The 13,262-nt window shown below is 44.3% G+C and overlaps 1 protein-coding gene across 2 annotated transcripts in view; it reads left to right on the forward strand.

Annotated features, from left to right (window-relative positions):
* The first annotated feature begins 4,929 nt into the window (after window positions 1-4,929).
* The window catches only part of klf12b (Kruppel like factor 12b), a 46,446-nt gene continuing 38,113 nt past the window's right edge, over window positions 4,930-13,262 (forward strand). The window contains exon 1 of one of the 2 annotated variants that reach the window (XM_084361752.1): window positions 4,930-5,076. In XM_084361752.1, the coding sequence (XP_084217878.1) occupies window positions 4,983-5,076 (94 nt within the window). In that variant the 5' untranslated portion in view covers window positions 4,930-4,982. The other variant, XM_084361753.1, reaches the window with a different exon arrangement.

The raw sequence follows: 13,262 nt of genomic DNA on the forward strand, positions 1-13,262 counted from the left end.
GACAGGAGTGAAAGTACATAAAGATGTGGGAAAATCTGGGACAAACAGAATTAATGTGGAAGTATATGTAAAGTAGAACAGGAGAAAATCTGAAGCATTTACGGAGGAATGAAGAATTATGAAGCAACAAACAAATAAAATATCTATATTGTCTGAAGCAAAAATGAGCTGAAGTTAATTTTATACATTTTTCACTCCTGGGTGGAGTTGATGAAGTCTTCAACTTGTACCAAAAAGTCTTTCGATGTCCCCCTCCTGTCAGAATTTGCTTCTCTCTTTGTTACTTCACTTGAATGTTTGACCTTCACCGTGCACAGTTTGCGCAGGCTGTTTTCACATTCGTCTACTGAAGGGTCGAAGTTTCTCGACGCTCTCTGTGCTGCGTTTTTGTGCTGTTACAGAAAGAGAGGCATGACACGCATCATTCCCCAAAGTTTTTGTCAAAAGATAGAAGACAGTGCACGACAGGCGGGCAGACAGACGAACAGGCTTGGGCCAATCCATTGTACTTCTCAGATTTCATTCTGGAGCGCAGAAAACCTTGACTTGTGAAGCCGAGAGCAAGCGCTTCTTATTTTGTGTCTGTGGCCTGATTGTGTTGGGCTTTGGGAACAGAGAGGGACTGCAGGGGGGGAAGAGAGACTCCAGAGGTGAGCACTTTATTGTCTGACAGTATAAATATATATTCATGTCCATCCTTCTTTCAAGGTTTCATATTGATTCTTCAGCCAACTTTTTGTATTTTATCTTTTTATTCACATCCTGTAGATTTTTTATGCTTTCTTTATTCCTCAGAATCGTTTGTGAAATATGTGAAAATGTGCGCTCAATTATAAAGGAGAGGCAAACAACATGTCTTTTAAGTGCAAACACATATTATATCATTAAGCTCAACCAACAATAAAAGAGATTGTCTTCCGTTTCTTCAGTGTTTTTCCTCCCCGTGTTCCCACTCCCCTCCTCCTGACTGTGCAGTAACAGGTTGTGTTTAGCTTCTCTGCTCCCTACTTCCTCGTCTGGCATGCCTGTTCTTTCAGTCCAGTGTCTAAAGTTCAGCCAGAGACAACAGGAAGGGAGCATCACCACTCACTCGCTGCATTTCACAACACTTTTTTTTTTTCTTTTTTTTCCAGACAAATACAGGCTTCCTTTGCACAGTAAGAATGCTCGCCCCCTCAGTGTAGAAATTTAACAGTGTGTGACTAAATGATGAATGGTGTTACAATAATTTGATGAGATTGGGTCAGATGATGCAAGGGAGAAATATGTAATGATAATGCTCTTCTTGATGTCTTACAGCTTATTATGCCGCTCCACAAATGATCCCCCCTGACACCCACGCCGTCTTTGAACTGCTCCCACCCCAGGGTGATGCATTAGCAACCTATCAGGAGTCTGTGCAGCCTTGGGAGAGGTGCTTGTGTCTCAGGTGTTTAATAAGCCCTTCTGGGGGCACAAGGATGGAGCTTGAAGCTCCGACTCGAGAACCCGTCCCCTTCCCATGCCTGCTCCATCTCTTCCTGTGACCCCTCCCCCATGTCCCTCAAACCATCTCCCATCATCCTCCTCATTCTTCCTCCTCTTCATGCTCTTGTCCAACCGATTTCCGTAGCTTCCTCCCCCATTATACATCCACACTCCGCCCTCCTCCACCTCCCTCGGAGCGCCTGTTTTGCGCTCTGCTCTGCCCCCCTTCCTTCAACACATGCCAGGGCTCCTGGGGCACCAGTTACACAGCGAGGATTTCATTTGAAAGAGCTCCTCAGGACGTCATTATAAGGATCATCATCACCGGGCCTTATGGCTGATGTTACATTAGTGTTCCATCACACACAGAGCCTTCAAAGTGCCTATTAACTAGCCAGCCCTCTCATCACACAAATCAGAATTTCTCTCTGAGTTTAAGTAATGTCATATTAATCTGTAATTGACCATTGTCATGTATATATGCACTCGAGACCGAGTTTAGTAGCCATATGCCAGTAATTTAAAGTGTCTGAAGTTTTTATGCAACACAGCATTGTGCAGATTCACTGATTGCTTTGCAAATCCGTCAGATTACAGTAAGAGACTGACAGCGAGGGAAGCTTGATAGTGTTTTGCAGACAAAACGACATGTTGCATTGTCATTAATGGGTTACTCCACCAATTCTACACATTAAAGCGAGTTTACAGGACTTGTGGGGCACTACGGCATATGTGGAATGTGCATGTAATCTGATTAATTGCCTCCAGTGATGTCACTCAGTGGTCAATGTAGGCACCAGGTATAAAAAGCAGTCCTCTGGTCTAACATTTCTCTCTAGTACCACTGTTGGACTCATTATGAAGTGTTAGATATCACCCTTTTTTATTCCACACATTCTTCTTCCTTTCCCTTACCCACAATGCAATTTAGGGTCTGAGTGACATCAGTGGAGGCCATTTATCAGATTGCATGCAGCTTCCTCTGAAGCAACAAAAGGCTTTAAAATACTTTTTCCACATATGCAGTAGTACTCCTGAAAACATGCTTACACACTTAGATGCTGGAGTTACTCTTTAGGTGCCACAATGTGCACAGACTGGATATTAACTTCAGACACATTTTACCTTCTGTTAGTCAGCACTGAGGTTTTTTTCATGTGCATCTTTTTCGCCACATGTTCATGGGACATTTCTTTGGTCTGCAACGCGTTCCTCTCACACCTGCTCATTTCCAATAAAAATAGACTCTTATGTTATTATGAAAGGATTTGACCATTCCGGTACTCAAAAATGAAGCATTTAGCTTTGTGTTCAACAGCAGTTCAGTTCTGTTTTGTGTTTTTTTTTTCCACCCTGAGAGCTGTTCTTATGGCGTGATTGGTCGGTAGGTGGCTGGGTATTGTAGTAGGTGTCATGGAAACCACACACAAAAAGGCTTTTTGGGAGCTTTCCTGGTGATAGAAATTGTGTAACACAGCCTTATTTCACCCCTATTCAATAAAAATAGGGGTGACACTGATGTGAAACTCTAAATTATGCTGGTATGAGCTATTATAAAATGTACTCAAACATATCATCTTTAGATAATGATGTGTATCTATCAAAATGCTTAGAAAAAAAAACATTTGAAACCAGATTTAACCACGCTTCTATAGCGAATGGTTTTGCAGTCTGCAATTATATCCCATTAGAATTTACACCACGGCCAGATCATCCCTCCTCTCCATTATTCTATGCATCCATTCATCCTTTCATTCAACCAACCCCTCTTCCCATTGGACACCTAGAGCCCCTCCCATCCAGGCAGCCACAAAATACACTTCTTAATTCACCCGCATACAATCATCACCCGAACATCCCTCCATCCAGCCCTTCCAACCTTATTAATCTCGTCCTCCATCCCTTTCGTTCCATCCTCTCGTCTCCACCCAACCATTTTATCCTCCATTCACTGCAAACAGAAGACGTACAGTATCTGAAGTGAAACAGAATGAATATTAAGTGGGTAGCATTTGGACCAGGCTCACTGTACTACTGTCTCCTCTCCTCTCTGTCTGTCTCTCTTTCTCTCTGTCTCTATCATCTCTGGCTCCGTCTCAATCATGCTTCCCCGGCTCCATGATAAAGAGTGGTATGAGCTCCATCAGCCATGCAGATGAGTCCTGCTTCCTTTACCTTAATTAGAGCTCTCAGGGGACAGGCTGTGGGCGCCGAGGAGCATCAGCATCAGCCACTCATACCACAGAGATACCTTTCATCGAAAGCCGGAGAACACCAGGATGAAAACTAACACGGGCACAGCGGCTCAGGCACTATACAGGAGAGAAGTGAAAAGCAGTCATTATGGAGAAATGTTCCAGCATGGTGTTCAAGGCCAGTCACTTAAACAGCAGGCAGAAATGCTGCATTTCACTGTTGGGAGAGGAACTAAAAGCCAGTCGAGAGGAGGGAATAATAATCATTGAGAACTTATACATACAAATATCATGTTGATTTATTGAGAAGTCGCTCAACAGAAAATCAATTTGCAATTTTGATGATCAACTGATTGTTGTGGTCATTTTTTGAAGCAAAAATGCCCACATTTCACTGGTCACAGCCTCATTTGTTTTAGACTTCTATAAAATCAACTGAAATATCTTTGAGTTTGGGTATGTGGTCAAACCAAACATGCACATTGAATATACCAACTTTGATGCACTATTTATCTTGTCTTTGTTTGTTACATTTAATCGAGCTAATGTTGTAAATAAAGGTTTGTGTTGATTAAAACATAAATATTTTTAATTCAAATATTTTTGATTTACAAATCAAAGATTTATAGATGAATAACTAAACTATGAAAATTAAGACCACAACTACTGATTATTTTTGTTATCAGTAAATCAGCCAATTATCTTCTCAATTAATTGATATATGATTTGATCACAATTGTCTCATAAAACATAAGAAAAAATATCAATTTGATGTTGTTTTGTCTAAAATCCAAAATATGTACAGTTTAATATAACATGATAAGGGAAAGCAGTGAATCCTGACGTTTAACTGGAACAATCAGATGCATTTTGTGCATTTTCTTCCTTGACAATGTTCTTAAATCAAACCCTAGTTTCCAACTGATCGAGTAATGGATTAATCAACTAATCGTTCCAGCCTCTAATGAAAATAAATCACATCATAAAATGTTTTAATTCAAAATATTTTAAACAATTTAACCACAATCAAACGATGAGTTTGCCATTAAAGTGTAGCTATATAGTAGAAGAACAACAAACAGCAATCAAATTATTGATTTACAAAAAAATACTCACAGGACTAAACTAATATTTAGTTGTAAGTCGAACAGTTACACCTTCCCTCTCCGTCCCCTTTAAACGGGGAGGTGCTCCGGTGCTCACCCCCAGCCCGGGGCTCTCCGCTGCGCTCCGCTCCGGGAGGGGTAGAGCGAGAGTTCGGGCTGACTGAGGGCGGACGCGTCGGAAACCTCCCCGGAGGGGCCCCGTGTAATTCGATGCATGCTGTTAAAGCTTAGAGTATATTGTCTTCCCTTTGCTTATGAAGCCTCCACCCACCGGCCCACCCTACATTTAGCGGATCATGTGACTCGGGGTAAGTCATTTGCAAGTACAACAGTTCTCTGTGCGCTCCCATTCATTTCCTGAGAACTGCCTGAGCTGAGCAGCTGAGAGGCAGAAGGGGAGGGAGCTGCTCACTCACTCACATACACTCACACTCACTCACTCACTCACTCACACACACACTCACACACATACACACGTACATACACGCAGCAGAGTGAGAGGAGAGAAGAGGAGAGGAGAGGGAGAGGAGGAGAGGAGACAGAGAGGACTGTAGAAAGGAAAACAGTCTCCTAGTCTCCACGGCTCTGCAGCTTCTGACAAGGTCTGTGCATTTTTTCTCGTCCTGTTCCTCTGCTGGCTGCTGCTGCTGCTGCTGTGTGCTTCATTTGTCACGTTGCTGGGCTTTGTGCTTGTGTTCAGTTCGTCTCGTTCAGCTGTCATTTCTCTGTCAAAGCAGATGACAGCTCAGATCACCTATGGCATTGTGTTTTGGTGTGTGTCAGTGGGGGGAGAACAAGAAGACCCTGCATGGTGCTGCCTGGACATGCAACACCTATTCCCAGTGCAAATCCATAAGCTGTCATGACAAGAGAGAACAAAAGTGATCACACACCGAATGACCAGCAGCATCCTGACTTCACAGTGCCGGCACCAGTTGTCAAGTCTCACTTATTTACCTCAGAAGCAACTTCAAAACACATCAGCTTGTTGGAGAACGATACTGCCTGAGTGTGAAGTGAGACAGTGCCGCACCAAACTCTCTCTCAGCACTCTCTCTCGCTGGAAAAAAGTTTGCTGCTTGTCAGAGTTCCGTGCATGCCTTAAGAGAGCTGTGTGTATGTGTGTGGGTGTGCATTTGTGTGAAGCATTGTGGTGTGTGAGACAGGCTTGTGTGCCTACCGTTTCCTACTGTAGCAGCTTAGAGACAGAGGAACTGGGCTGTTAGCAACGGGTTAAACATTAGGAGGCTCGGGTAGCGGAGGAAGGACACTGGAGGGGTGTGTGTGTGTGTGTGTGTGTGTGTGGGAGTGTTGCAGGGGTGGTGTCTTGGATGTCATCGGCAGCACTCTCACTTTCAGGGTAATAGTCATTGGTATTGATGGGTGGCTGTCAGAGAGGCAGAGAGCCACCAGGTTGGGGAGAGTGGCCGGGGGCTGGCCCTTGGCTGTTATTTTCAATTACAGGGGACTGGGGCAGAGCTGACAGCAAAGGCATTTGTCCATCCAGCAAGGGGGAGGAGGAGGGTGTGTGTGTTGGGTGGGGGGGAGTGGTGGCCAGAGGAGGGGAGGGCGGAGAGCAAGAGAGAGCAGGAGGGAGGGAGGGAGGGAGGGGAGTGGGAGGGGAGATGAGACTCTGGCCTCTGCTCCTGGGTTTGATGTGGAAACTGAGCACTGACCTCTGTGACTTTACCCCCGCGTTGTCGAGAGGCCCTGCCTTGCCTTTAACTGTGTGACGGCAGTAGGGTGTGTGTTTGTGTGTGTGTTTAAGTGGGGGTCTCATCAACAGGGGGGAGAAAAAAAAAGAAGAGGGGGGCTGGGTCATGTGTGTGTGTGGATGAGACCCCCTGCAGCTCACGGATGTTCAGCGGGTGAGATTAGTGCCCATTTAAACTCTCACTTAAATCCATTTACAAAAGGGGCCTTCTCCCTGTGCATGAATAATCAGGCTGATATCACCACACATGTAGAGAAGACTCGCGTTGGAAGAAGAATCGTGTTGGAGCCCTGAGACAGAAAACATATAAATATTTCCTGGCGTTGACGACCAAGTCAGTGAAGCCTGTCATGAGGAGAAAGCGCTATTAGCTGAAAATAATATTATAATACTGCAGGGAGTTTTTTCATGATATGATAAAATGCTGAAGAATACCTTGATCTTATTTGCTGCAACAATAAACCAACCATAGTTGTGATTGAGGGGAGGTCGGCACAAGATGTGTAGTGTAGTGTAGTGTTGCTATTAAGGGCAGTACAGGTACGAACAAATCTTCAGACTGAACTGACCATAGTGAATCATCATTGTCACTTAACGAATTTAGTTGCATTTAGCACCAGAGCTTTTCTCATTGTTGTCAACTAACATACATCCTTGTTAAAAGCATATAAAAAAACCTTTTGTATAGTTTTGGACTGAACTGAGCTGCTCCAACAGACTCTTAACTGAATCAGCGCAGGACATCGCGGCTGTGTGAAAAATGACGTGTTCACTCACTGATAAATTCAGTTGGAAAATAACGCAATTGGTAAGCTTGGAAAAAATGAATGATTTCGAGTCAGCTAAGTGCTTCATAAATTTCCGCCATAGCATTTCTTGTACGGGCGTTAAGTGAGTTATTGCGAGCTGTTCTTTTCAAATGTTTGTATCGCCATCTTTATGGAAAACAAATCTCGACCACTTCCTGTTCACGTTCGCGTCATGTAGCCAGGTCAATAATTGGAACAAGTTCTCCAAATTTAACATCAAAATATGTTGCTCGTCCATGCTGACGATGGAGTTGGTCAGTGCTTAATCGCCATGGTTATTGTTTGGTTAGGCTTAGGCACAAAAATGATTAGCGGGGAGATCATGGTTTGGGTTAAAATAATACTTTGTTAAGGTTGGGGGAACTTCAACATCACAAGGGGGGTTAGGGTGAGGGTTATTATAAGTGAACCACAGTCTCTACCTCTACCTGTACTCAAACAGGTTGTATTGTCCTCTTTTGCTTGTTTCTGCTCTACATACACTTATATATGGATGCTAGTAGTGGACTATATTAAAAATGATAGTGTAAACATGAAAATAAAAATGTATTTCCACAGCAGCATCAGAATGTGTACGTGTTATTGGCGGAAAAACAGTATGATGTGGTACACCCCTAGTTGTTCTACCCCGCTGTCGCATCAAGCTGCTACTCCCACTCATGATTCCTTCGATGGCTCAACCCCCCACCCAAGACACGGTCCAGAGGCTTATGATAGAGATCAGTGCAGGTGGGGGGACTCAATTAAAAAGCCAATCACCAACGGATAGACTCTATCTGTCCATCAACACTGCTCCGCCCGGCACGTTTAATTGCGCAGCAGGATTCACCCTTTAAACGCATCATCTGTCTGCCACAGATCACAACACACAAATTGGGAACGTGTTGACAGATTGCATCTTTCAGGAAGAAGTGACGTTCTCTAGTGTGTGCAATCTAACAGCGTGGACAGACGCTTGTCTCATTCAGGGAGATGTGAAATTCCCCGTATTACCCCTAATCAGCTGGGTTAACTGCTGGCATATTGACTGAGCGCTGTCTCATTGATCCGGGTGGGTGTTATGGAGTGTATCGTCATTGATTGCAGATAGACTGCAGCGCACTATATGGCTGGATTCATTTGGGTCCCCGACTATAAGCCAAGGCCAGAGAGGAATGAGGCCAATTATGAAGATCGGGTATGCTCAAGGTGCATTGTGGTAATCAAGGTGTGTCACACTCGCATTTTCAGCCACGGGAGATTGCCATATGTTAAGACCCTGAGACACATATACACCCACTGGCTCTTACAATAGACTAGCATGTCAAGGGCATGCATGTGCAATGTGTGAGACAGACTGCACCCAAATAGATGGGTGACTTTGTATATCGATAGATGTACCTGCCCGCAAAAGCCACCTCAATCGACAGGACAAAAAGGTCATGGATCAAGAGGGTTAAACATCCAAAACATCTGCTGTTGTTTTGCAGTAGTTTCGTTCTGAATGACACATGCGTTGGTAATTACGTCGAATATCCTGTGCATGCGTGGAATGAGTCTTATACTGAAAGGTGATGGCTGCGAGCTGAACTCCCCCGAACATCAGAAGATGACAAAATGTTCTCTCCCTTTGCGATTTCTCTTGTGGATTCAACCTTTGACCCATGTGTCCAGCCCACGTTTGTTTACCAAAATTGAGTTAAGGGTGTACATGGAGTGCTGGAACGTGTGTGTTTTGTGACTGAGCGAGAGTGAGAGAGAGAGAGAGAGAGAGAGAGAGAGAGAGAGAGAGCGCATTGGAAAGTATTGTGCAACAGCCAGTGACTGTGGTCTGAATAGTGAACACAGACAGAAAGAGCTACAATCTAACATGGGTGATTACAGTTTGTCAAACACTCATGTGAGTATTTTGATTTTTTGCTGCCTTGCTGTGTTGAGTACTTATAAGGAGCCCGTACTCTCCGGAGCGACGGAGCTTATCTTTTGATGGAAAGAAAAACTGTCATCAAACAACAAACAGAATTTAAGATGATGTAGCCCGACCAGCACATTGGCCCAAGTTCTTTTTCGAGTAATGACACAATCTTTGGAGTAGCACACTCAGTGCTTACTGGAAGTGACTCATTTAGCAGAGCTGGTCCCCAGACTCATGATTTAAGGTTTCTTGACATGTTTCCGTGGCGAGGATGGGGAGGTGTGTCAATGGAAGTCCTGTCCATCTGTGCTAATGTTTCTCCTTTCCACGCTATGTGTTTTACTTCAGCCAAATATGGTCAATGAACTGGAGGAAGTAGAAGAGGAAGGAAGCCAAGAAAAGAGGATGGAAGAGCAGTCAAAGTCAGCATTTTCTGTGTGTTTTGGACCCTTTTTTGAGCTGCTTTTACAGGAAGAGTTTCCCCTTTACAGAATCTTTGGGGAGCTGCGTCTCTTTAGCTCCAGTGCAGATGGTTTCAGCAGACCTGTGCAAGGATGCTGCACGGATCGCTTTGTTTCCAGTTGTACTGTAGGTCAACTGTTAGGAAAGGAAATTATGCATACAACATGTGGAATCCATTTGGGGTGCCTGTGGCATTCCACAGGCTCTTTGGCTTTGACACAACCGAATTCAGGTTCACGCCATGGACCATAACTCCTCTCAATTAGCTGCTTCAACCAGGTATCAGCACGACACAGCAACGGTTGGAAAAGAGAGGAAAAATAATCGAAGTGAAGGCGTGAGTAGATGAGTAATGGAGGTAAACACAGCTGCTGGCTTTTATTGAGTGGCGTTGGAGAGCTGGAATGGGTCAAATCAAGAGGAAAAACTCGTGAGCGAAAATAACTGCGCGCGCATTCGATGTAACAAGTGTCAGTGTGTTGGAATGTTTTAGTTGGTCCGGTATTGTCTGTTTCCATGCGCTGCGCGTTGAGGTGGATTTGGTTGTGTCAGCACAAAGTGAGGTTAGACGGGGTAGGCGCTTGGTGATGCTGCGTCAAGAGGACTATTAAAAGTGTGATGCATGTGTGCTCGTGTGTTTGCGTCTATGCCTGCGTGCATCGCTTTGTTTGCATCGTAAGAGACAGTGGGTGAGAAAAAAAGGGACACGGAGAAAAGTGTAAAAAAAAAAAAAAAAAAGCGTGTTTATGTGTTTGAGCTGGTATTATTTCTATGTGACTTGTTTACAGTAGATACAGTAGATGAGTCAGTGTATTGGTGCCACTGCGTGCTCGCATTGTACAGCAATTGTAAAACATCTAGGTCGATCTTTGAGAGTGCATGTGAGTGCACATGTGCTGTGATGCATGCAGTAGACAAGCTATTGTGAGTAGTATGTACACAGTGCATATGTTGGGGGAAGGGGGACCGCTCACACATACACACACATGCCGGCATACATGTTGTAACACAAGCGCACACACATTCACCATCAGAGCCTAGGGGGGATATAAGGCAGTAGCCAACTCAAAGAGCCCCCCATTAGGGCAGAAGCCTACTGTACTGTCATCCCTTGGGGAAGGGAGGAAAAGAGTGAGTATGTGGGTGGTTGGTGGTGGTGGAGAGATGCAGGTTATTGTGAGGATGCTAATCTAATGCAACCCACCTCCCTGTTAGGACAAGAAATGAGAGCAGGGTTTCTCTCTGACCTCTGCTCCGGCATGTAGAAAGCGGCTATAACCTTTGCATGAGAGGCTGTCATGGTTCGCTTGCTTATACCTTCACAATGTGTCTTCATGCGTTTTTATTCTTAGCACCGACTGTCTACAATATACGGCATTTCTCTGTTTTGTAGTGGTTTCTTTACACTGCGGCATAAGGGCATAATCGCAGAGATTTTTTCCGGTATTCAATTTACTGTGAATTCAGTGCAGGACTGTGCCCACGATGCACCTCTGTCAGTTTGAGAGGATTATGAAGTACTGCAGTGTGGTCACCTCGACTGAGGACCTGTGCACTGAGAGTAAACAAGAGACGAGAACAGAGTCACTGAGTGCATTTTTTATTGATTCACTGGAGCTAACCTCTTTCTCTCTATCTCCCTCCCGCTCATGCGCACATACAGTATCGCCCTACAGTGAGTAAACTTCATCATAAACAAGAAAAGGATATTGCAGGATCTTCCTGAAAGGTTGGGCCAATGACTGCTGACGTTTAACGTGGTGTGCTCAGCTCCACTCCCCCCTCCTCTGGTACAAGCAAGGTTTTTGTGTCAGAGGCTATTTTAGATGCACAGCCACTGACCCTACTGCATTTGCTGAGGTGTGTGTGTGTGTGTGTGTGTGTGTGTGTGTTTGTGTGTATGTGTGTGTGTGAAGGGTGTTCTAGAGAGGTCACCCGATTATGTTGAAGCAATATCTCAGGGTCCATTGGCTCTTTAGCAGCCGTTTTGGTGCGACTCTTTTAGGTTTCTTTTTCGCCAAGCCCAATCCAGCCCTCACACAGAATATTTAACTTATTCTTTCTCATGATTACATCAAAATGATCTTCAATTGGACATAAACGGTCCAGAATGGTGTCACAAATTGCTTTGACTTCTAAGTCGAAGCTCTCTTGAGTAATGCCACCTCACTTTAGCGCTGTCACGGTCACAGCTTGTTTAGCTGTTTCTCTGCTGCATTTTGAGGCACATGATGCAAGAGGATGTCAGACTCTTCTGTTTACCTCTCTCTGGAGCACTGTGGAGGAGTGTGTGTGTGTATTTGCGCTCGTGTTCGTGTGTGTGTGCACACTGTAGGTGTGTGTGGGTGGCTGTTTGTGTTGAATGGGCATCTTTATTCTTCTTTCATGAGCACAGCAGCAATATTGAAAGACAGAGTTGTGTGTGTGTGTGTGTCTGTCTCCTAATCTAAGATAAATATGGTTCATTGTGGGTGCAGGCAGAGGTCACAAGGTTTGTGTGTATGGTAGCCAGATTGTATCAGAGCAGGGGCTCGGGAAGTCAGCTTTATAAAAAAGTGCGTTTGACACAGACTGAGACGCAGACAAGCCAGACAGCGACCAACACTTCTTTTCGCTTTGAGTGTTTCCTCTCAGAATAAGTAGCTTCTTCATTTCCCACAGTTTCATTGGCGGAGGTGGGGAGCTTTCACAAAGACAGAAAGCCACAAAAAAATAAAAAAGAACACTCACAAAAGATTTCCCTTTTGTCCTTTTAAAAAATGATATTTTTGACAGGTTTAGAAAGAAATACAAGGTTTTGAGTTTTTTATGCTAACATTAGAGCTCTCAAAAGAGACACCAGAGACGTTATTATTACTGACACAACTCAGATTTAACTGTCATCTGCTTGCTTTGAATACGTGTATTAGGGCTGACTTTTAAAGTGTGCGACAGAGACAGTATGTTAGATGTTTTTATAGTTGCTCCGTATGTTTAGCTGTGTTTCTGCCTGCTGTTTGAGCACATTTTATTAAAAACTGTACATTTGTTTTCTTGTGTAAACACACTGACACAATTGCGGTGCAGTATGTAGTGTCCACTCAGCAAAGTGTTCCCACAAATTATTTTTATGTGTTTGTGCGAGTGTGTGTGTGCTAGTAAAGGCAGTGGACTTGAGCTGCATCCGGCGACCTCATCCCCCTCATCCCGACAGGATTACTGACACAGGATCTCCCTGCCCCTGGCAGAAATAGCAAGGACCCAAGGGCAATCCACCAGAATATGGGAACTTCCGTGGGCCCTGCTAGTGTGCAAATGTGTGTTGTTTGTGTGTGTGTGTTTGTGTGTGTGTGTGTGTGTTGTATTTACATGGGTATCAACTCTCTATAAATGGAGCTGGTTTCCTCCCAGGTGCTGAGCTCGCTCCCCGGGCAAGAACATGAGTTCACTGCTCTTTCTCACTCTCGCACGCACACGTGCACACACACATGCATAACCCGAACCCCAGTTTTACCTAACTGTCTCGTCAGTCATTGCTACTTATGGAGAGGATTTACTGTATATTGTCCAGTACATGAAGGGACATTTTGTGTACAGGAACTTACATAATGAGGTCATTGTGCATGGATAAAAAAA

This window comes from Pagrus pagrus (genome assembly GCF_965226575.1).
Source record: "Pagrus pagrus genome assembly, chromosome: 9".
NCBI lineage: Eukaryota > Metazoa > Chordata > Actinopteri > Spariformes > Sparidae > Pagrus > Pagrus pagrus.